The sequence below is a fragment of the Hakea prostrata genome, chromosome 3 (genome assembly GCF_041222555.1).
Source record: "Hakea prostrata isolate BN-2017 chromosome 3, UWA_Hpros_2, whole genome shotgun sequence".
In the NCBI taxonomy this organism is placed as follows: domain Eukaryota; kingdom Viridiplantae; phylum Streptophyta; class Magnoliopsida; order Proteales; family Proteaceae; genus Hakea; species Hakea prostrata.
In genome coordinates, this window is record NC_142602.1 from 21675393 (window position 1) to 21701186 (window position 25794).

Here is a 25794-nt window from a genome sequence, read left to right on the forward strand (position 1 = left end):
CCAAGAAGTTAACTCCGTTGCTTTGCTTAAACTCATATGGAAAATTGTCACAAAAAATGATTCTATCTGGGTCAACTAGGTCCACTCATACCTTCTCAAATCTAACTCTTTCTGGATTGTCTCCATTCCCTCTAATCCCTCTTGGACTTGGAGGAAAATCCTTCTTCTCCGTCCCCGAGTTCTTACCGCCATTACCACTCATATTTCTTCTGGTTCCTCTACTTCTTCTTGGTTGGATCCTGGCATCCGATGGGTATTCTCCTCTCGCTCTTTCCCCCCTACACAGTCTATGCGACCCGCATTCCCAAATCTACCCTTCTCTCGAAGTTCATCACTAGTGGTACTTGGGTTCCTTCCCCGCATCATAGTCTCACGCAAGTTTGGGATTCTCTCCCCCCTATCTTCCCCCTCCTTCATGATACTGTCATATGGTCCCCTTCCACCACCAAAACATTCACAACGTCTTCTGCTTGGAACCTCTTCCGCTCTCCCTCCCCTTCCCCTTCCCTGGCCCCCCTTGGTTTGGTTTAAAGGTCATTTACCCCATCACTCCCTCACTCTTTGGAGAGCCCTAAACCTAGCCCTGCCAACTCAGTCATTCCTTATTTCCCACCACATCCCTGTGAACCCAAATTGTATTCTTTGTTGGAATGGTACTGAGGACATTGAGCATTTATTCTTTTCTTGCCCTTTATCTAGTGCTCTTTGGAGGAAAGCCCTTAGCTACATTGGCCCCGCTCCTGTCGCTCTTTTGGGTTTGCCCGTGACTGGTCTTGGATTTTGAGTAAATCCCAGGTACCTCTATTTGTGATTGGATTGGTAAGCTCGTCTTTGGTGCCACAGTCCACCATCTATAGTGGGAGCGTAATCTCAAGCACTGGGACTCCGAATCCCGCTCTATCGATGCCATTTGGAATGCTATTTATTTTGATGTATCTTCTAGGATTTCTTCTTCTCCCCACCCCTCGGTTGTTGATTCCCCAAGGAACAGGCTCATTGTTGTTTCCTGGGGACTCAACTCCCAAATCCTTCCTCCTATTTAATGCTAGCCCTTGGCTCCTTGTCGTTTGTTATCGTCTCTTTAATTGATTATTTATTCATCCAAAAAAAAAAAAAGTGCAGCAGCATTAAATCTTTGCAAAGAACAAGAAGAAGCCACACATAAGATCTCTCAAACCATATAGAAGCACGGCAAGAAAGATAAGCAGAGGGAGAATCTGGAGATAACCTTCGACAGGAAGGAAATCAGCACCAAGGGCTGGGAACCTCTCCTGGTTTAAGAAAATGAGCCAACTAGGCAATAGCACTTTGGTAATAAGGTATGAATCCTGTGAGGGATCCTTCATATAGTACCATGTAATGATTTAGGGTATTGTGGCTTGTCAATGTGACAGTACTAGACTTCACTTGGACCAGAACAGAATGGGTAAAAGTAGAGTAATGGCCCTAGGACAATCTACCCTTATACCCATATCACAACATCAAGGAGATATCACAAAGTGATTATTTTAAAAAACTTGGGTATCGCAAGTAAAGAAGCAGTAAATAGACAAAACTAAGTGTAGCAGAGATGAGGACTTGAGCTGGACGTGCAGCAGCAAGACCACGAAGGATAAAGTAAGACAACCAAATGTGAGATGAGTCGAGAGTATTTCTCAATACAGGAGACATTAAGAGAGACTTGTTTGAGGCAGCATGGTAATGTTCAACAGAGGCCTTGAGATGCACCAGTTTGGACTGATGTGATTCAGATTGAAGGTTTTAAAGGAGCTGGGGGCTGGCCTAGAATGACCCTGGGAGAAATAGTGAAGAAAAACATACACAGATTGGGGCTTACTCAGGTATGACCTTGAATAGATCTAATGGAAGGCCACCATAGTCAGCCCCATTTAGGTGATATTCCTGGGTTATAACAATGTTGTTGCACTCTTTCCTTTTTATTAGTATGCTTGAGTGCTTAATGTCTTAATAAGGATCCATGTACACAACCCATTCATTTGGGATAAGACTCTGTTAATTGTTGTTGTGTGTGGACATCAGAATTTGATAAAATATAATTTATGAAACTACAATTTCCATAGACGAGAAAAGAAAAAGAAACATTATGTGGCCAGTCACAAAAAGCTAATGAAGAAAAAGTTTAATTAAAACAAGCTTAACAAACAACTGATGAAAGATTGTACAATGATTGATCTCACCTGGCCTCTGCTAAGCATTTCAGATTTCTTCAACTTTTTCATAGCATAGATATTCCCAGAGGATTTCTCCCTGCATAATCTGACCTGTAACATCACAGAATAAATGCATGCATAATTTCTGACAGAAAAAAATGGTAAATTAATTAAAAGGTAGAGATTTCAGATATGTATTCATTGTTAATTAAAAGACCAGAAAAAGAATCCAATAACTGAACTGGCACTTGAAAAGACCAGTGTTGACAAAATATTTGTCTTCAAATGAAAAGAAACAGTAGTTTATTTCTATGTTTTTCTTTTGCATTAAACAGTCATGATGTTCTTCAAACATGCCAAACCCTTCATTCATGAAAAGAAGCCAAACATTGACAGCCAAGAATGTAACAGCTTAAAAACAAATTGGGTTTCTCTCTGACCTCTCCAAATGCTCCTCTTCCGATAATGGTTAATAATTCAAAGTCTTCAACACAAATCTTGTGCCGTTTAAGTCGTATAAACTGAGTTTCTTTCTCTTCCAATTCCTTAATTAAATTGGTATGCTCCTCCTCAGAGACATCTGAAGAAGCTAATTTCCTTTCTAACGAACAACGTCTGCAACAGAAACAAATTATGTCAAGCAAAATGTTCAGTTCTGGCATGATAATCAAGGTGTTTTATCAGTGGGAGTTTATTACATGGATTTAAAGAAATCTCGGATAGAAAATAGCAGAACAACAAACTAGCATCACATTATTAGCATTTAAAAGATGACAATACAAGCTAAAATGCATAAAAAGATATTAGCCAAGAGGCCCAAGACCAACCAGAAAATATATAACTATGTTAAGAAATAGAATAATCGAAACAAATGAAGAATATATGTCTTAAGGCCAAAAAAGTTCAAAGCATTAAAGGTATCATGGGAAATAGCTTATACATTAACCGATGATATTTTTAGAATTGAAATATTACAATTCATAATTTGAATTCTGTATCTAGACAATTCAAATTCTATCCTAACCGATGTGATATGAATCTTAGGTCTGAGTCTAAGAAGACTACAATTTTTCTGTTCACTTCACCATATCCTACCAAATTTTAGTTTGCCAATGTGATGAAATATAGTGAAAACTACTTATATACATGTGCATTAATGTTTTAGTGCTGGAATAAATTATCTCCTGTATTTTGATGCAATAACAAAAGAACCTTTATAAGGACGCAGTGCAATCGTATTTTGAATCTCAACAAGAAAAGAAACTAAATGATTGCATTCAGCTCAATCCCAGAACCAAAAGCATCCTTGATTATCACACATTCAACAGCATCATGCCCCTAAAATCTAGAGAACAATTAACTGAAAACACAAGATCCATTGCTCTTTGTTCACCATCCCATACAGTTTATACCGACAGCTCCCTTTCTTCCAATACCTACCATTTCGTCCCTTCATATGCACCAACACCCTGCAAAAGAAACATGCTCTGCAAAGTTCATTTGCCCTAATCTCCCTGGCCCACCCTCCCTTTCCTCCAAAGTCGAAATCATGAAAATAAGGAAATTAAGAAACCTATCTTATTCCTATACTGTGGTCAAATCTCCAGCATAGCAGCCAAAAGTTTGCACCTTAGAAAGAAGTGATTCACATTTTCACCATGTCTGAACAACTTTGAGATTCATTAACTTCCCATCATCTACCCACTATTGGTGAGGCAATTTAACTCCAGATAAAATGCAGTTTTATGCAATTCTGGTAGTGATTCACATTTATACCCTTGATAAAAATTACCAAGTGCTTTGAAGTTGATACAATTGTAGTCATCACAATCCTGATTCATTGGCTCAGGATCTTCTCAATTGAGCAACTTATTGCTTTCATTGGTTTCAGCTGCTACCTTAACTGGAGTCCACTGTCTAGGTATCTTAACATAGACGACCATGTAGTGTAATCCTCCAATACTGAGATAGCGATTCCACGATATCCTACAGATAACTTAGAAGCTGTTTTCTCCTTTCAGTCACGTTGCAAGAAAAAATATGTTATACTCTCTCAGTACAGCTACAAATAAAAGGACCAGTACATTGAATCAATCTTTTTTTTCTTTTGGGTAAGTACCAGTACTCTCTTTGTATAATTTCATATGTTTGACCAAATACTAAAAGCTCTCCAAAGAATCCTCTGAACTGAATTATTGATTTATTTCTACTTTCCCCTGAGGTTTCTTCATCCTCCATGAATTTTATACGCTTGATCTTAATTTTGGAACATTGAGGTTAAATGTTAACTTGACTGCATGCTTTATACCTAAAACTGTGAGAAGAAGCAGCAATTTCTCCTGATTTTAATCACTTCTACAGATAAAATAATCACATCCAAACAAATGTATCATTACATGTCAAATTATTTTCAGTTTTTCAGTTGAATATGAGCAGTTAATCATTTCTTTTATATTAAATTTTTTTCCAGGTAGAACATAAGTTGTATTTAAAAGATAAAATAAAATGTACAATATGGAGACATATATAAAATCAATTCGCCCACAAGCAGTGAACTACCTCGACCTAGTCAGAGAAACTCAACCGAGGTTGACCCATTGCATCATTTTCTATCTCTTGAGCAATCCCGACTGGCCAGGATTTAATTGGAATAGACAGTTGGTCCTTTGATTCTGATTTCGCCAAAAATCAGCCACAACATTAGTTTCTCTATAGCACTGAGTGATTTTCCAATCCACTGCTTCTAGATATGGATAGAGAGCCCACCAGCACAGCAAAACAAACCATGGCGGCTTCTTCTTGGACAATAAATATGCAACAACCTTAGAATCTTGTATCTTTTTTATTTGACATATACATTTTAGGCATGGCCTTGATTTGATAAATAAGTTGTTAGGCATGGCCTTGATTTGATAAATAATGCAACTTACATAAAAATAAAAAATAAATACAAAAGGAAAGGTTGTCTAAAAATATTTCTATGGATGAAGATAAGGTCTTGAAAACACTACAGGTGACTGACTCTCTGAGGTATGAACATTAGTTGTATTTTCTTGTCTATCTTACATCAATGATTAACAGTATCTGGTATCGCAATTTAGTCCGTCAGCATCTCTCACATGAAATAATTCTTGCTTTTTTTAATTTCAAATGGCCACTATGCCAAACGTTTTCCCATTGTCCTCGTAATCTTTTTTAGTTTCTCAAATGTATTTCTGATTTTTTATGGACAAAAAACGAGGAGTGAAATTTATTTAAAAAATTCCTTCATAATAACATCTGCCCAAGAGCAATGACAGACTTGAAACAGCAACGCGTAAAATATTAATGGTTTAATACAGAACTACAAAAAGTTGTGTCAGTAATAAACAAATGCTTGCAAGCTATTCTGTACACCCAGTAACCCCATCATATGAATAGGCCGCTCAAAATCAAGAAGATATTGCCAACCCAAAGGTTCCAAACATTTTAGTAATGGAAGTCACCATGACCTTAAGCAGTATCTTCAGTACCAATGCCATTTCCCAGTTACATAACCTAACTGAATTGCCCTGTCTATTCTGTAATGCGGCCGAAATTTGAATTCTTGTTCGATCAAAATGTTAATGAATTTCATTTTACATAATACCTCGCTCAATTCCAATGTTTAATAGCAATTTCTTTGGGACTATATTCAAACGAGATACACTGTGGACTGACGTGTTGAACAAATCACATCCACCCCTTCCCCCGGGAGAAGAAAAAAAGACTTTTGAAAAAAAAAATGAAACCAATAGATGAATGGATCGAATGTCGGAATTCTAGCTGGATCATATTTAAAAAAAAAAAAAAAAGAATCGACCAATACGTACGGAAAAAAATGATGCAGAAATGGGTCCAAGATTTATTATTTCTATCACTCGGTTTACCTCTCTTTGCGATCTTGTATGTTCTTCATCTGCGAACGATAGTGGTTCTCAATGTACTGCTTGGCCGCGGCCACTCTCTCCATGGTGAGACTTGAACCCTGCTCCTCCTCCTGATTCTCTTCGAACTTGTCCTCGACCTCATGGATCTCCATCTCCTCCATTTCTGCACCTCTCCGGCTCTCTCTCTCTGAGCCTTCCTCGAGAACTCTACGACGACAGTCGCTCTCTCTCTCTTTCTCTAGCTCTCCCTAGCTTTTAATGCAAATAAAGACAGAAAAGTCAGATCACATAACAAGGAAATTGAGTGGAACCTGAAAATCTGAAATCCTCTCTCACTCTCTCTCTCTCTTCCTCCTTCTCTTTCCCTTGACACTCGTCGATGCCACCAACATCGCCCCCTCCTCCGCCCTTCTCTCTCCGCTTCTATAAATAAAACAATTAATTAAATTTGTGAAAACTAAATACCCCAATGGCCCAATTGTTTCCAATTTATTGTCATTTTGTCAGTCACTGTCTCTCTCACTTATGCATGTACACGTATGCACGCATGCAGAGGTGGTGGGTCCAAGTTTTATCCACTAAAACCTCAATTATGAACAAGCTTGTCCGACACTCCATCTCAGCCACGGAATACGTTGACTAGCAGAATATGAGGTCAAATAGTTGAACCGGAATCTTCCACTTCGATCGTCTATGTGAAATGGACGATTATGTGGGAGACCTTTCAGAGAAACTTTGATGGAAGAAGATTCATGCGATCGGTACACATCTAAATTTCTATTAATATTATCTGTACTTTAAATATTCCGAAATTATAGCTAAATCTAGCTGGCTTCAACAACCTTGTCGCTTCCATTCCGCTCTTTCTTTCTTTTTTTAAATTCGTGTTTAGTTTAAGATATGAGAAACGACTCTCTGGACCACTGCATAGGGACGCCAGCACGTCTCTTTCTCTTATCTCTCTTGAGCTCCTACTGTCAAATGACTTCGCTACCCTTCGCGGTACGATAGTTATGTACTTAAATAGTTAAATGACATCTCATTGGTTTTTTCCCCTTTTTTTTTTTTTTTCAAACATCACATTGGCTCGCTCTCGTATAGACTATAGAGTGAATATAGTGCCAAAAACTTTCGCACAAATAGAGTTCGAAAACAGACCAATATCCAATCAATTATGATATGTGTAGGTTAAAATCTATTTACTAATTACATTATTATTTTTAATTTAATTATAATTATTTGATATAATTTATAAATAAATTTCAATCATTTGATGTGATATTTAAACACATTCATTTCAATAAATTGGATAAATTTCCGTTCAAGCAAGAAGGCAGTTTTCCTGTACGATCTTACTTTCCTCCCCACCCCCAAAAAAAACCCCAAAATTTTACTCGGATGACTGTTTTGATGTCTTGACTTTAGAGGCTACAGCTGTAATCCATCAACTTGCACCAAGGCCTGCCCCATCGATGTTTCTATTCTATTGTTTATGTGGTGAATCTCTAATAACTGCCTTAACAGAATACCAGATGAAGCAGAACTGAGAGTTCGATGAATTTGAAGCCAAAACACAAATAAGTCGTCCAAAAGAAAAAGATCCATTAGCAGACAAAGTGCAGTAGATTTACAACTTAAGAGCAGCGATTGCTTCAGGTTTAAACTCAACCCTAAGGCCCAGTACCCTCCTCACCTCAGCAGGAGTTAATCGCCAGGTCATGGGTCCTGAATTCTCACCCCAGAAATCCAGTATCTCAGAAACCTTTTCCAAGTTGAGGATGGTTGCCATCTGAGTCAAACGAGCAAACTTGTCTCTCACAGTCCTCTGGGTCATGCTGGAGAAATGGCTCACTAGAGCCCTTGCATCCCTGTCAAGTTGCAGGCCCCCAAGCTGACTGAATCTCTTTTGCATCATGATAACTTCAAGTCTCTTAACAATGAAATCAATCACCAGGTGGATAAACGAATCATAGTTATTGGCAGTCATCAACGGCTGGAACCATGCCACGGTGGTTTCAACAGCATGAAGAAGCCTGTGGACCCAAGGGTCATTCACCTCATTCTCTGCATACTCAGCCTCAGAGAGCTCGTAGCTGATTGTTGCCACACTGTCCAACACTGGACGGATGCGAGGGGTCACACTGGCCACTAATTGCTCCATGCCAGCATTCCAGATTTGCTTGAAACTGTTGCTCATCTCTCCCAGTAAGGATGAGCAAGATTTCACCTTCTCCCTATTGGCTGGGGCAGGAAACACCTGATGATAAAGACTAAAACATGGTTAAGAAATAAGGTTTAGGATAAGTATGCAAGGCATCTACAATGAAAATGGGAACAAAACCAGCTCGTGATGGCATATATCTATAACCAAGGAGTGTTTACGAACTAATAAAACAACCCACCAGGTAATAATGCATGCACGGTGAAACACTAGTAGTTGGTTACCTTAACCCCCCCCCCCCCCCCCCAACCAAAATAAAAAGTATTATTCAATGTCAGTAGGGAATACCAAAATACCAATACAGGAAGCTACGGACTAGCATGTTCAACTGGCAATCAAATCCAGAGATATCCTGAGATGCAATATGTGTCAGAACAAAACAGAATCAGCAATCTTGACGGACGATTGAGAGAAGGCATTGACCTTAATGCCCTACATCTTTCTTGTTTCTTTGGCGCAGGAAGGTGGGGTTAGGGAGTTAAACCCTCGGTATTGTCTTAATGGCTTCTTAAAATTCTAATAAAAGTTTGGCATTTTCCTTCTGAGGGGTGAGAGCAGCTTCCAGCAAGTTAGGGTTTCACTTTCATATCTGCGACGGATTTTAGTGGATCAAGTAATGTTGCTCTTCCTACAAGCCACCAAAGTCACTAGCAGACGTTGGGTTACATTCAAGACCACCGTATACATACAAACACCAAAATCTGTATCTCAAGACTTTAGTTTCTCAATAGAACAGCAAAAGACCCCAAGAATAACAAATGTAGGACAATTAGGCTTCAATTTCCGTTTCTCACTAACATAGAACTCAAGAATTCAAAAACAGCTTACACAAAGATCTTGATACCTACTGGTAATCAAAGTCGAAGCATGGAGACGGAAACATTCAATTTATATGAGGCACACGTATCTCTACGCTTTCAAATGTAAATTTACTAGCTGGTTGGACACTATCGATGCTTTCATAGATTAGTGACAACTAAATTAAGAGAACAATTGAAGTTGCAATCAATAGTTGGCAAATTCTATCGCTAACTATAACCATAGACATGGTATCTGTTCCTGTTTCACCTATATTGGCAATATATGCTTCCCTCAGGCTAGGAAGCAGCCAAATAATTACTTCCCAGGGGAAAAACTAAAAGAGGGGAATTATTTCATTTTAGTCGGAAAAAAGGAGATTGAAACAGGATAATGAGAAATACACAAAACTATTAAGTATCTTTATCTACAAAAACTAAAAATGATTGCTTATAGGCAGGTATTCCAATCAATAACTACAATGTGTCACACTTGGCACTTCTGTTAGGTAGATCTGGTTTTCTTTAAGGACCTAGTTAGAACAAGAAAGATTTTGAGTCAGGGAGCCTGTTTTAATCAAGACTAAGTTGTGTAACGGGGGGTGACATTTAGTCTCTTAAACTTGACATTAAAGAGATTCCATATATCATTGGCTACATTATAAATCTGATCTTCGTGGATGTAATTCTGCACATACTTGCAGATATCTACCCTCTCTGCAGCTGAAGATTTTTGCTATTAACAATGTTGACTATTTATGGCTTATTAGGGTTCCCGATTGTTCTTTACATATTTTCTAAGGTCTGTTAATAACAAGATTTACGATGAAGAAGCATCCAGAATCTCAATTTTGTCTTATTGTTTCTTCCGTTTTTCTAGAAATATGATCTCAGAACCTGTTTCAGATTATTCTAAATCAGAGATCCCAGTGCCCGTTACATATTTACATCGAAGCTGTTTAGGGTCTTTAATTCTCTGTGTATCGGTTAGAACCTCAAAGCAAAGTGCATGTCAGGAGTCATTCATTAATCATCAGCATCGAAATTGATATTGTAATCAAGGTGGGAGATCTCGTGAGATCTCGCGAGATATCTCGGTTTTTTCATAAACCAAGACAAGATCAAGGGCGAGATCTGCGAAATGGGATATCTCGCTCGGGATCTCACCATATCTCGCCCCAAGTCTCGCCATATCTCGCTGGAACTTTCAATTTTTGCCCAATTTTTTGCGAATTTCAGCCAAAGTTTCACTTACAACTACTCTTAGCACATCTACAACATCAAAGGAAGCTCAATCATTCTCTCTACTTGTCTTATGAACTTATGCGTTAATGACTTATATAGAACTTCTAATGGTTGTATACTTTTATCATTCTATTCTCGAAGGTCAAGATTGTAATACTCATATGAATGTTATCTTGATGACATTTAAGTTATTTGATGTATTTGATACACTTGATTTTCATTTATGTGCCTTAATGGTTTTATATTACTTATATAACCTTGCATTCTCTAATCCTACAGCATTTCGGTTTCACACTATGGGTAGACTTAGAAATCATACTTAGGGATGTTTTCTCACAAATCCAAGGCTACTAGTGTGTTCAAAAGGCCTTAAATAGGCTAAATACCAAGTTTTAACCCAACTGGGACCCTAAAACCCACCGAGATGGGCTACCGAGTTGACGCCCAAAAAATTGCATATCTCGACCGAGATCTCGCCGAGATGGTCAAGATCTCGTTTTTTCATGGTAGCGAGATCTCACTCAAGAGCGAGATCTCCTACCATGATTGTACTCATATTAAGATTTTTCGTCAACCCAGGAAACTAAGTTTGATGCTGGAGAAAATCCAAGTAAAGTTAATAAAAGTCACAGGTGTCCACCTGCAATTAAGTCATGGTTGTCGTGGTAATTCACATCGTGCTGCAATTCTTAAGTTTCCACAATTTTGTTCAACCTTGTACATAATTTCTCCTATCTTTCATTAGTTCTTGACACAAAGCTGAAACTTGATCTCAATTTAATACCACACATTATTATCATCGCTGTTTATGCATTTCCTACCAAGAATCAGGTTCATCAGCTGAAAATTACACCTCTAAGAGTTGAAAGAATATAGTACTCTCAACTTTTCTCTATACTGCTTTCGGTTTTAGGTAATACCCTTTGTTTAAAATATTATTGAATTTCAAGCTCATACAGCAGAGTTCCTTCAATTCCACCCCTGCCCTAAAATCTTATATATTATTCATTCTGTCGTTTTAACTCAGCCACTGTAGGCTTGCAAGTAGAGGGAATTGAAGGACAGTGAAAAGAGTCCTAAAGGAGAAATTGTACACTTTGCAACCATGAATGTGATAAAGATAACTAATTTAAAATCCCATATATGATGGGGGGGGGGGGGGTATATAATCAAACCTTTGAAATGGAATCATGCATCACAACGGAGTTGCTTGAAAAGCTATTAAAAGAATCTGGATACAGAAAGGTTTTCAATTAGTTACACAATCATAGGTAGCAATACATGATTAAAAAATTTCCACCATGTTTTTTGTTTTAATTTCATTCTCCTTCCCTTCACTTCCAACCAGATGGACCCTAAACTTTTCACATTTTATTTTTTCAAACTTGTTCTAGTTCCAGGAAAGTAATACTGAATAGGAGCTTCAACTGGGGAAACCAGGAAGAAAAAAACGCAAACTACCTCTAACAAACAAGTATGAACCCTAAATTGTTTCTATTTACTTATTGATCCTAGTAAAAGAGAGAGTTCAAGCAATATCTTTGTGGTCTGCTTTGCAGTTCCAATGGTGGTTTTGACTAATCCATTCTATTCAGCAAGTGCAGTTACATCATTCAGAAGTCCATTCAATCAGGTGAATCCAAGGTCTAAAAGCCATAATTAGACATGGGAATTCACTTCCATCAGTTCTGATTTGAATCAGATCAGAAAATTAGCACAAAACTCAGAAATTAGAATCAGGAATTAGTTTATCCACAGATTTGTAAAATCTTATTATTGTTTTGGTTACTTTTGGGGCTGGCAGGGGTGGGTGCAGGGGCAGATGGAGGCACAATGAAGATTAAAGAGCACTCGTGGCATATCTAAAGTTATTTGCAGGAATCATGCTTTAATCATAATTGTGGTTGGCCAATTCAAATTGGACTGGGCTGATTTCACCAACTCAGATCTGATTTCTGAAACCATTGGTCAGTTGGAAATATTTCTGTCTTGCCAATTTCATTTCTGCATACTTCTACCTAATAATCGAAGAAATTAGTTTCTAATAATTCACTCATTCGTATTGCTTGATCTTCACTTCTCACGGGCTCATTTTGATTAACTTTTCGTACTTCTGTTATTGGTTCTCATAGATCAATCTTCTTCTAAGTCAAGACAACATTAAAATTGAAATATCTGTAAATGTTTAATTCTGCACACCAGCAACTGACCCATATCACATTTGTCAAGAGAAAAGAGAATCTCTATTTTCTGAAAATGAAACTTTTTGCTTGAAACTGTACAGCATTCATCTCAATTTTTCTTAGGGTTCCTCCATTGAGCTGATTAATTACTCTGATGTATCCAGCCAGCCCATAAAAGCCAAGAAAGGGGTCCAGCACATTCGGAAGTTGCACCAAACCAAAGGGGGTCGAATTCTGTCCAGGGGTAGAATGGTCATTTTCCTGCCCTGGATCGAGCTTAACTAGTTGCCGAGTCCACTTTTATTTCTGAATTTTAATTCTATTTTTATTTCCTAATTTGAGTCCTAGTAGTTGAGTTAAGTTGGTGTTTTGATTTGGTCAAAATAGTTAAGTCGAGTCCTATTTTGTCAAGTTACTAGGAGGCAAGTTTCCTTAGTAGGGTCTGGTTGAGTTTAAGAGGCTATAAATAGCCAAGATCTCAATGTAACTTTCAGTTTTTGAGTTAATGAAATTATGAGTTGAAGGAAAACTTCAGAGAAGTCGTGGGATCCCTTTGAGCTATTGTTTCTACAATTTTCAAGTTCCTTCTTCTTCTTCAAGCTTCCTCCTTCGACTCTAGCAAGAGTAATTAATCACTCACAATTAAGTTTATACATCCCCAACCCCTTCCCCATCAATCCCTTGCAGTTTCAGCCCCTTCTCGTAGCACCCGAGAGCCTTCCCCTTCTTCTTCTTCCCATGTTTTCAGATCCTAACCCAAGTACCCAACTGGAAGTCCCCCTTTCCTTGCTCAGTTCTAACCAAGGTTCGACATGTCGGCCCGTGTCGCCGTGTCGGACCCTGGCGACACATCGACTCGGGCAACATGTCGCCAAAAGTCGGGCAACTTTTGGTTGGGGTTCTATGAAAAATCGAACCCTTGTTTCGAAGGGTATTTCAAGTCATTTTGACCTGAAATTTGACATGTAGCCTAATTTGAGGCCAATAAACACATTGAGAGTGTTATTTTGACCTAAAACATCACCTAAACTAATGTTCTTAATCGACCCATGTCTTACTGTACGTGGACGAAAGCCTCGAAACTAAAAATCTAAAAACTCATAAAAACCAAATCATATAAAGTCTACAATTCATTGTACAAATACATAGAGTCATCCAACCATATAAAATCTGGAACTCTCAGTACCAAGTATTGTGCCTAGGTGGATCGAACTCCTGTGACTCAGACTGTCTCCAGTGATGCCCCCCCCCCAACAAATTCACATACTCATCCCATCTCATACGATATTGAAAGTTGTCTAGATAATCATTAACTGCAGTTCTATAGCAGTCATCTTCCACCGCCATGAGGACTCCAATTTGAGGGAAGTGAGAATAGGGCCAAGGAACGTTCTGCATGCCATCAGATGCTCTTGTTGGTACGAATCACTCTGAATGTGAAGGAGGGAGAGGGACACCATAATTCCCATGATACGAAGAACTAAAGGGGATACTAATTCCCATATCATATGTGAAAGACGGAGAGGGACACCATAATTACCCATAGGCCAATAACCTGTTGTGGAGCCTACAGACTCATCTAAGCTCATGGACCCCATTGACTCAATCGCCGCATCCCAAGGATTAACATAATCATAACCACCTATGTGATGTTGCTGGCCATCATGGCCAGCCCCCCTCTGATGGTGGCTCGGCCTCGTATCAGGATATTGACAACCATACTGATAATCACCACCATGATCATAATCCTGGGTGGCATGATCGAAATGACTCTCCCCAGTGTATCTGAGTGGGGGTTGTTGTGTCTCTGGTAGTGGAACATGTAGACACTCTCCAATGCCTCCACCACCACCACCACCACCACCACTACCACTTCCACCATCATTATCATCATCATCTCGACCAGTCTGACTAGGCAGGAGTGTGTCATCTGGATCGTCATCCTGCCGCTCCTCCGTGCCTGGTGTAATGATCCAATCCTCATCAGCAGTGGCAACTGCCTCTGCATGTGCCTGACCCTCTTGAGTGGCCATAAACTCATCCACATTAACCCCTGCAGCTTGAGCTAGGTCTAGGTCAGGCCTCCCTCCAGGTTGGTCAATATCGGCTCACCCCTGTCCAACATCCACTGAGTGAGGGGATCTTGCTCATCTTCGGCCACATCAAATATATCATCGAGATTGATGTATTGCCTATCATTCTCAGCCTACTCCCTGGCATATTGCAGCTTCAACCTCATATTATAGTGAATAAATACAAGATCATTTAACCGCTGGCTTCCCAACCGGTTCCTCCTCTTGGAGTGGATCATGTTGAATGTACTCCAATTCCTCTCATGTATGATATAAATATGTAATCAGGTACTGATATACCTAAGCATAACTGCATAAGTGCATAACTGTATAAGTATCTAATAAGTATTAGCTGGCAATTCTTCATCTTATTTTTAAATACAAAATGAATTTTTACAATTTTCTTCGACAAAAAAAATAGGCTGCCCATATCAAAATCGGCGATGAAGCCACATGGGCAACACAACCAACAGTTGAAAAATACTTACAAAATTATTCCATAATTTTCAAAACATTTTTTCGATTTTTCATAATTATTGATATTTTTATTGATATTTTAATATTTTGTGAAAAATAAAATAAAAAAAATATTTCGACTCCGCGAGTCCGCAGATTGGCTCACGGAGTTCCACATATGTTTTTTCTATCATCATACAACCACTGTATCACTTAAAAAGTAATCATACAAGATAATCAAAATATAATTTTTTACTCACAAAAATAAAAAAATAAAATACTTTGCGAAAAAAAATTCCGACTCCGTGAAATCGTAGAGCGGCTCATGGTATTCAACATATATTAATTTCAAAATCATCTAACATAATTATAGCATGCATTTTGTCAAAAATTACTTGGAGAAGAATGGTTACCTGTTTGACGAAAAACTCCCAAATTTGTGCAAAAAGGCTCCTGATCGACAGAAACAACGTGATATCCGGCAATAAGGAAGCAAGATGTACTCGTAGATGTTGAAGATCGGACCAAAATATGGTGAAAAGTGCGAAAAATGAGAGAGAGAGAAGCTTTGGAGAAATTCTAAAAAAATCGAGTGGGAAATTTGGCCGACGCGACACCCCCCCACAACACCTAAGTGTCAATTTTTCGGCGATATATCGCCAACGGTCAATATTAGCAATATATCACCTCGTGCCGGCAATAGGAACCATCCGTACTATGCTGCAGCTCATGACTAATTCTGGTCAGTAAGGATGTGGTTTTAGATGTTTTAGAATTTTTCTGAAATTTATCAAAAAATTTGCAACTTCTAGTTGGAGAAGATGAAGTGCAGAAATTTCAAAAGCTCTTAAAAGAGGGTTGGTTTAGGGAAACAGAGGTTAGGACTTGGTTCTATAGGGTATTGCGACTCTAACAGGGGTTGAGTGGGTTAGAACCATATATCGCCAACACGAGGCGATATGTCGAGGTGTCGCTGGGGGGCGACACGACACCTCCCCCACGAAACCAAAGTGTCAATTTGTCGGCGATTTATCGCCGACTTCTGGGCGATAAAATGGGGAATTCGGGCTAATTTTGCCCGAATTTCCCACTCGATTTTTTTAGAATTTCTCTCTTCTCACTTCTCCAGAGCTTCTCTCTCTCATTTTTTGCATTTTTCACCATATTTTGGTCCGATCTTTGACATCTACAAGTACATCTTGCTTCCTTATTGCCGGATATCACGTTGTTTCTGTCGATCAGAAGCCGTTTCGCACAGATCTTGGGAGTTTTTTCGTCAAACAGCTAACCATTCTTCTCCAAGTAATTTTTGACAAAATGCATGCTATAATGATGTTGGATGGTTTTGAAATTAATATATGTTGAATACCATGAGCCGATCTACGATTTCATGGAGTCGGAATTTTTTTTCGCAAAGTATTTTATTTTTTTATTTTTGTGAGTAAAAAATTATATTTTGATTATCTTGTATGATTACTTTTAAAGTGATACAGTGGTTGTATGATGATAAAAAAAACATGTGGAACTCCGTGAGCTGATCTACGGACTCACGGAGTCGAAATATTTTTTGACCCGAAAAATAATTATTTTATTTTTCAAAAAATATTAAAATATCAATAATTATGAAAAATGGAAAAAATAGGGGAAAATGGGGGAAAATGTTTTGAAAATTATGGAATAATTATGTAAGTATTTTTCAACTGTTGAGGCAGCTGCCACTACTGATGAGGATTGGATCATGGCACCAGGCACGGAGGAGCGGCAGGATGACGATCCAGATGACACACTCCCGCCTAGTCAGACTGGTCGAGATGATGATGATGATGATGGTGGAAGTGGTAGTGGTGGTGGTTGTGGTGGTGGAGGCATTGGAGAGTGTCTACATGTTCCACTACCAGAGACACAGCAACCCCCACTCAAATACACTGGGGAGAGTCATTTCGATCATGCCACCCAGGATTATGATCATGGTGGTGATTATCAGCATGGTCGTCAATATCCTGATACGAGGTCGAGCCACTATCAGAGGGGGGCTGGCCATGACAGCCAGCAACAGCACAGAGGTGGTTATGATTATGTTAATCCTTGGGATGCGGCGATTGAGTCAATGGGGTCCATGAGCTTGGATGAGTCCGTAAGCTCCACAGCAGGTTATTGGCCTATGGGTAATTATGGTGTCCCTCTCCCTCCTTCACATGGAACATATGATATGGGGATTAGTATCCCCTCTAGTTCTTCGTATCATGGGAATTATGGTGTCCCTCTCCCTCCTTCACATTCAGAGTGATTCGTACCAACAAGAGCATCTGATGGCATGCAGAACGTTCATTGGCCCTATTCTCACTTCCCTCAAATTGGAGTTCTCATGGCAGCAAAAGATGACCGTTATAGAACTGCAGTTAATGATTATCTAGACAACTTTCAGTATCGTATGAGATGGGATGAGTATATGAATTTGTTGGGGGGGCATCACTGGAGACAGTCTGAGTCACAGGAGTTCGATTCACCTAGGCATAGTACTTGGTACTGAGAGTTCCAGATTTTATATGGTTGGATGACTCTATGTATTTGTACAATGAATTGTAGACTTTATATGATTTGGTTTTTATGAGTTTTTAGATTTTTAGTTTCGGGGCTTTCGTCCGCGTACAGTAGGACATGGGTCGATTAAAAACATTAGTTTAGGTGATGTTTTAGGTCAAAATAACACTCCCAATGTGTTTATTGGCCTCAAATTAGACTACACGTCAAATTTCATGTCAAAATAACCTGAAATACCTTTCAAAAAAGGGGTTCGATTTTTCATCGAACCCCAACCAAAAGTCGCCCGACTTTTGGCGACATGTCACTAGGGTTCAACACGGCGACACGGGCCGACATGTCGAACCTTTATAGTACCCCCTTAGTGGTAAACTGCAGGACAGCAGCCCATTCCTCAGAACCCTAACCCTAGTCGAGTCCTAGTTGATCTAGGAGTTGAATTTTCAATTCTGAATTTTGAAGTCTAATAAGATTCAGGTCTGATTTACCATACCCAGCACCCTTATAAACCCTAAAACCCTTAGTGAATGCCTCTAGAAGCCCTAATTGAGTGTTGGTTTCATTCTAGAAGATCCTGATTATCTAACCCTAAACCTGGGGTTACGTCATAGTCTCTATGTTTACCACATCCTCAAGTATCAGAATTATGGATCTTATCTGCCCTTTCCATATTTGAATTAGGAATGCTAATCCCGTCTGGTTGAAGCTGATGCAAATTATAATTATCGTTAAATCAGCGAACTGTCTTGAAAAGCCTTATTATTTATACCAGAGCAAATCAACAAATAACTAGAAAAAATTGATAACTGACCTCGACACATTGCTCCTCAATCTCATTACGCAGTTTTAGGATGTACTCACTACTCACATCCATATTGTTTAGAGCAGTTGCAATCTCAGTGCCAATCTTCAGCACACCAACACCACCAGAGAACAGCTTCAGACCTAGGTTTGGCTCTCTTATTTTTCTCTGCAGTGCCTCCTGGTATTCATTGCTCAGCAAATTCATTGCACCACTAAGCACTGCAAGAACAGAGTTAATATTTGATGTTGATATCGCTCTTCTGCAGCAACTTTGTAAAACGTAGAACACATCATCCACCATCGAACTTGTGAGGCTGTTAGGAACATACTCGTCAATCTTTATGGCCTTCCTAACATTTTCTACCATAAAGAATTCCTCCAGAATCACATAAAACCCAGTAACATCTTGAACAACTTTGCTGAAGCTTCCACTCCTAAATGCTTTTGTGGCTCGAGGACCCAAATCTGGATCAACAGAACTCAATCCCCTGATCTTAGACAGCATGAATTCCGTGTAGTCCTCAGCCAACTGTGTCAGAGATAATATCTCTTCCAAGAAAATCTCGATCTCCCTCGGGTCTGGTCCCTCTGCAGCTCCAACCGAATGAAGGTTTTTACTGTAGGAATTTATCTCCGATGCTAACCTACCCAGTTTCCTGTAGTCCATATACTTTTTTAAAATGATAGAACCTCGGGAATCACACTCTTCTTGAAGCTCACAGATGGCATAGACAATTCCGTCTTCCCCACAGAGGCCCCGAAGGATTACATCGTTTTCTTCAACAGCTAAGACAATGTCTTTGAATAGATTCGTCAAGCAACCAACAAAATCAACTTGGCTTGGCCCACCCGGATTCTGTTCCATAAGTTCCACCAATTGCTCATATTCTAACCTAGACCTCGAAGCAATCACTTTCCTCAGGTAAGCAACGTAAACTTGCAAACCTTCGTCTTCAATGCCGAGCGGCGAAAAGAGCTTAACGAACCGTATGATTGTGGGATGATCACGTTGATCAACAGCGGCTGACAGTCTTTTCCGAGCAATTCCTTCAAGCTGTCTCTTCGACGCAAGTAACTGCTCCCTCTGATCCGACCCTGAGTCTTTGTATTTTGCATCAATCTGCAAGAACGTCCGAATGTACTCGGCGGCTGCTTCATAATCCTCCGTTTCAAGAGCTTTCTTCACTCCCTCGATACAATTATCCCTCTCAACAGTGGCATCGATGCGTGATAACGTGGATTGGACACGAGATTGAGCGAGATCAAGTTCCCTGACTTTACCACTGACCTGATCGGCGAGATTGCAGGTTGATTGGACGTTTGCGAGCATGTAATCCGAATCTGCCTTAACGATTTCGAGGACTTCAGCGGATTTCTGTAGATTGAAAAGCTGTGTGTCAAGGTCGGTGCGTTGAGATAGTAGCGAATCGAGTTCGAGATCGATGCCACGCTGGTAGGCTATGCATTCGTGAAGGAGACGGGTTATGGCTCCAACATCTGTAAGATTGCGAACTTGCCCTAGGGCTTCAGAACTCCCAAAGTTCACAGACGAAACGGAATTCTCTTGGACTTCGTCCGTAATTGGAGACGATCTGTTCGTCGAAGCCATTTCCCTTTTCCCTTCAAACCCCAATCCACTTCACGGTATTGATTACTGAAGCCTCAAGCCAAATCCACTTAAAGACGCAGATGAAACTTCCAGGATCACTACAGAATGAAAAATGATTAAGCCATGGAAGAAAACTCATAAACTCGAAATTCGCAGAGATTAACATATTCATATTCTCGTACCCAATCAAGGCCAGTGTTCAAGAATCGAATCCGATTGGACTTAGAACAGGAGAGGGTAAGGAGTGAAATCAACTTCTGATTCTTCAATTCCAAGCAACTATTTCATTCATTAAACAATTTCTTTACGTGCCCAAGCGAGATAGAAAGAAAAAAAACTGCTGCTGCTGCTTCATCTTCTCACTCGCGCCGGCGGGGGTGGCGCAATACACACAGGTGAGCGGTGAGGAAGTGACGGGACGGAAGCCAGGCCAGACGCTCGACCCCTTAATCGACGACGCGGGTGAAGAGATACTGCCGCGCCGCGTTGGCGCTTTTTTTTCTTCTTTTTTTTTTTTTTTTTTTTTTCTGTTACCATTGTTTGTTCTCGACTAGAGATATGGCTTACCACTTAACCAACTCCTGCATTTGGCCGGTAGGCGCGATTTTGACAATGCAATATGGCATTTGAAAGGCGATGATACAGCCTTTGAAGAATGTAAACAGTTTCTTCAGGGCCAATTTATCCGCGTAAGGGCTCAAAGTTTGAATTCTTAGGCCCATTGACAAAGCTTATGTTAATCATAAAAACTCTAAGAATATAGACTAGGTACACATAAGCCAACTAGAATAAACCTCAGGTCCTTAAAAAAAAAAAAAACATACACATAATTCACTAATCATTATTGTTATTATTATTATTAATTTGTAACTTCACATTAGAGAGTGAGACTTGAGATTGAAGTGTCGGTCATTATTGACCAAATAACCTTTCAATGGTCATGAATCACAACCTCAGGCTTCCTTAATCCAGATCTTGAACAATTGGAACAAATTACAATTCTTGGATTCAAAAATGAGCAAGGAGATCTTCGGTCTATTTGCTTTCACATCCTGGTTCGTTTGGAAGGCAAAGAATGATCTGTGTTTCAATGGTGTGTCTTGGAACCCTAAGAGGATCATCGAAGCTTCTTGGAAGGCGTACTAGGAGTTTCGAGATGTTCTGAGCTTTCCTGATGTTCCCTCTGAGACGGTGGTTAGGGCTTGGTTGCCGCCGGCAGAGCCCTCCCTCAAAATCAATGTCGATTTCTCACTGTCTGTAGATGAAGATCTTGTAGGAATAGGGTTCATGTTGAGAGACGCCTCTGGTTCTTGCTTGCTCTCGCAGCCTCAATTCCTTCTGTCCCTTCCTCCATTATTGCTGGTGAGGCGATGGCTCTCAAGGAAGCAGTGATTTGGGCGAGTTCTGGTTGCTTGAAGAACGTGGTTTTTGAGAGTGACTCCAAGACGTTGATTCACTACTTTGATGATCCCTTTCTCCCTGTGGCTTTGGATGCTCTTCGTGTGGTTGAAGACATCCGCCACTTTTTGTCGCTGGAACCATCTTGGTCGGTTTAGTTTGTTTCTAGATGGGCTAATTCTGTAGTCGATAATCTAGTTAGGAAGGCCCAGTCCATGGCAAGTAGGACTTTTTGACTGCTTTCCACTCCTTGGCTTCTTGAAGTTTGTACTCAGGATGTCTTTGCTTTTGCTTGCCCCTCTTTAAATTGAAAATCAGTTTACAAAAAAAAAAAGAGTCAATTATAGAATCATTTTGTTGCTATTACGAAATACAATCAAGGTATTTTGGTGCAAGGCTCTTTCAATGCATGAGGCTAATATCGTTCTATGGAATTTTTTTTTTAATAATAAAGTTCATATGCTATAGAAATCTTATTTTTATTATTATCTTTATTTCTAGAAATCGTACCATATAATACTATGTTGTATATTATACAACTATTTTATATTATATTATTATATTTTAATACAAATTCAGGTTTTGATATATTATTTCACTAAATAAAAAAAATCTATTTATAAATATGCTTCTAGCAACAATAACAGCCTCAGATATATAGATAGTGAATCTAAAAAGATTATGAGTTCGAATTCTATCCTTCTACACCTTTTCCCCTTCTCTTCCCACCAATTGGGCCTACGGGTCCTGTCCTTATGATAAGTTTGTGAAAAAGAAGAAAAAAATTCACCAATATTGTTACGACCAATCGAACCATATGCACCAAAGCCATCACTAAATGAATAATTGCAATTTATATCAATTATGCCAATGGTTGAGCTGTTAAAAGCCCAAACTCTCATCGGGAGGTCTTGGGTTCAGCACCTATATCAGTATTATTCCCCCTCACCCACCACAATATAAACTCACCAACTACAAAAAATAATAACAATAATAAAATAAATAATAAAATAAAGAGTTTTTTACATGAACTCCTTCCGTTTCCATTGGAAACTCAGTGCACACCCCTCAAAATTGAAATCTTACAAAGCCCCCTCCATATTTGACACCATTATGTTTTCGTTAGTTTTAACTTTAATTTGACAATTTTATCCTCATTTGAATAGATTTATTTAAAATCCTTAAAAGTTTTTATCCGAGCCCCTCCATTTCAATTGGAAACACTCAACACCTCCCCAAAATCAAAATCTTACAAAGCCTCCGTCCACACTTCACACCATTTGTGTTATTTTAACCGTAATAAGATTTAACTTTTCACCCACACTTAATAAATTTATATAAAATCATAATTAATATTTTTAATATTCATTTTATAATCCTAAACAATATTTTGATGCCACCATATTACCCCAAATTATATGACTGAAATTTTTCTCAAATTAAAAGAAAACTCTTGCATGATTATTTTATCACTCTATGACCAATGTGGTAATATAAACAAATTAAATTGACCTTAATCAATTTACTGCGTACCTTCACTAATGGTGTGAAGTGTGAAGGTGTCTTGTTAGGTTTTGATTTTGGAGGGGGTGTGCTATGTTTCTTTGGATATCCCCTTTGTTTTTGTAAATAGGACCACAATACTTCTCTTGCAATCATCTTACATTATCTGTGAGCTCATAATCTTATTAAAAATTTGTTAGGAAAGATAAACCATAGAACACCTATGTTCTTCCACATTTTATTGAGAGACCCCATCTGGGCTTGCTGAATGGAATCTTGCCTAGTTTCATCCTTCTTAAGGCTTCTTTGACATCAGACATTATAACGTAGTATACATGTCTATTATCTGCAATGGCCTGTTGAGTAATACTGTCTTCCAGATCATTTTAACTTGAAAAGACTTCTATTTAGTAGGCTGTGGAATTAATTTTTCCATCCCTGAATAACTTCCTCATCCTATATTAGTTATCTACCATCTTCATTTTTAATACATCTAACATGGATGAAGTCTCCACCCTTCTCTTATTTTAAGCTATATTATGGATTACATTGTATTCAGGTTGTTATCAAAATGATCATACTTCTTTGCCCTCATCCAGAAGTTTCTTATCTTTCAACTCTGTTCTCATACAAAAAATATTTAAATAAACCTTGTGTCCTAACTCCTAACCCCTATATGCCTTCCAAAGTAGCCCTTTAGGATTTTTTTTAAACTCTGGGATCACATCAGAGATCTTCCACATTTAGGTCTTAAGACAACTAATCAAACTTTGGTTTTTTTTTCTTAAATAAGAAGTTTGGTTTCCTTATAACAACATTCTGGCAAACCACTCTACTTCTTTTCCATGACTAGTGCAATATGATAGATCATGTTTAAGTAACTTCTAGCAAAAGGAAACTAATGCCATTCTCCTAATGTTTAACCATTGGGCCTCACAAGCAGATCCAATACTAAACTGCTTCTAGTTGAAACTTATGGTATAGTTTGCATTGTGCCATGATTCTACAATATTCTGATTACCATAATAGAGGCCTGATTTTAAGATCAAACCCATCTGATCTTGCTCTTGCCTTACCAGGGCTTGGTGAATTAACAGTTGGTGCAAGCATAAATGGGTTTTCATCTCCTCTGAGAGATCCAGCTCTGATAAGCCAAAGGCAGGATGTTTTAGCAGGCATCAACGAAAGCATGCCTAGCATGCCTGGTGAATGGCCCAGCTCTTTGAAATTTGACAACCCAATGTAGAGGAATTGATCATTCTCTTTGTTAATGGACTTCTTAGTGATTGTACCTGAAGAGAAGTAGCTCATTTCCTTTTCAACCTTATTTTTTGATGTTTTGTTTCTTTCGCATTTGGATTTTCTCTTCGGAAGATTGGGAAGGGAACAGGGTTTCCAAAAAAAATCTTAGAATTTAAAATGCACAATTAGTTGTCTTCCTTTTTAAAGAAAAAACCATCTCTCTTGAAAGTGTATCCCACAAAAAAAAGTAGGAGTGCAGAACACAACTAGGAAAGCAAAATCAAGGAAGATCACTGTGCAACCAAACAACATTGTTTGAAACCCCTTTTCCTCATTTTCCTTTCCACACATCTTCCTGGGAATAAAACTGAACATGGTTTGAAGTACATGGATGCCAATGTCCTGCCAAATATAAGAGAAAATCCAATACCCATGTTCAGCAACCATGATTATTTTAATAAAATCCATTTTACTCATTATGGGAAAAGTTTGAAAGAACTTGGAAATTACACACGCCCCTAAAAGAAAGAAAAACATACTTTTTAATCAATTATTTGATAAAAAAAATTAGACATGCCTTGATCTGAGATACATTATACTTGTTTGTGTTGCCTAGTTTCCTGGATAACTTCTTCTATCTTCCTACTCTTTCTTTTCCTTTAGACCAACCGTATCTGCTCCAGTGTCCTTTAATATATGAATAACTCCCCACCCTCCACCCCCAAGAAAAAGTAGCAAGTGATATCTCTTTTCCTACAAGGATTATTCATTAGCACTTTTCCCTAAATTATGTGTGTAAACTTGTCTGAAATGTGTTCATGTAGTAACATGGGATTTTAGAATCGATCATTTTGGTTGAGAGTCCTTATGCTTTCTCATATTGATCTGAGTCTTTTGACAACAGACAGGAGATAAGGCCAGGTCTTGTTTCTTGTTGAGCTTGATGATGCAAAAGTTTCTTGCACTGCCTTGGAAGCTCTTCAAGGTTACTACAATTATTATTTAAAAATTTTATTTACAGAAAGAGAACCTGCTATCAGCTTCTAGCATTTGCATTTTGGTTCCATTTTTGCTTGTCTTTTTAAGGAGAAGGGCAATTACTTATAATGACTTGAGTACATGAAACATGTTGTGCATTGGTTCACAATTTATCCATTTAACTGTAACTGAAATACATCAAATCAAATGTTGAGATAGCTGATAATTTGCAATAATAAGCTATACTTTAATGCAAAATTATGGATTTTATCTGTCATTGGCTCAGACTCCTATTTACTCGGGGTGAATTATATGCTTCTTGAGATCCCTACCACTTGGCTAAAGTTGAAACATGAATGATAAGTTTGTCTGTGGAAAAATGAAAAAGAAACTTCAGAAACTATCAAATAATAGACTTTTCCAGTGTATGGAAAAATGCCTTTATTTGAGTTTCTCATGTGGCTCAACCTCAGTTTTTCTTTGTGGAAAATTCGGCATGCAAGTTTGATGACAAGAAACCAGATGCTCCTTTTTTTGACGATCCAATTTCCACTTTTCCCTTTCACTCCACCCAAATGAAGACTCGGGCTTCTCCAGTAATCAGTCAGCAATCCATTATGGGATTTGGGTTTAGTTTAGTACACTGCTCTGGCTTTATCTTGACCA

The 25794-nt window shown here is 38.7% G+C and overlaps 1 protein-coding gene and 1 pseudogene across 2 annotated transcripts in view; both read right to left on the reverse strand.

Moving 5' to 3' along the window:
* LOC149021564 (uncharacterized) overlaps nt 1–6489 on the reverse strand; it is a 57797-nt pseudogene extending 51308 nt beyond the window's left edge. The window contains exons 1-3 of the transcript XR_016172346.1: nt 6080–6489; nt 2612–2786; nt 2199–2282 (exon numbers count right to left, since the gene is read on the reverse strand). The product of XR_016172346.1 is annotated as an uncharacterized LOC149021564 (transcript). The remainder of the gene's footprint in view (nt 1–2198; nt 2283–2611; nt 2787–6079) is intronic.
* A 1062-nt stretch (nt 6490–7551) lies between these two features.
* LOC149021566 (conserved oligomeric Golgi complex subunit 4-like) lies at nt 7552–20515 on the reverse strand. Its single transcript, XM_089149796.1, has 3 exons — nt 20190–20515; nt 18406–20105; nt 7552–8336 (listed from the first exon to the last, which is right to left on the reverse strand). The coding sequence occupies exons 2-3, from the start codon at nt 20005–20007 to the stop codon at nt 7707–7709; spliced, it is 2232 nt and encodes a 743-aa protein (XP_089005922.1). The 5' UTR covers nt 20008–20105; nt 20190–20515; the 3' UTR covers nt 7552–7706.
* Between the last annotated feature and the right edge of the window lie 5279 nt (nt 20516–25794).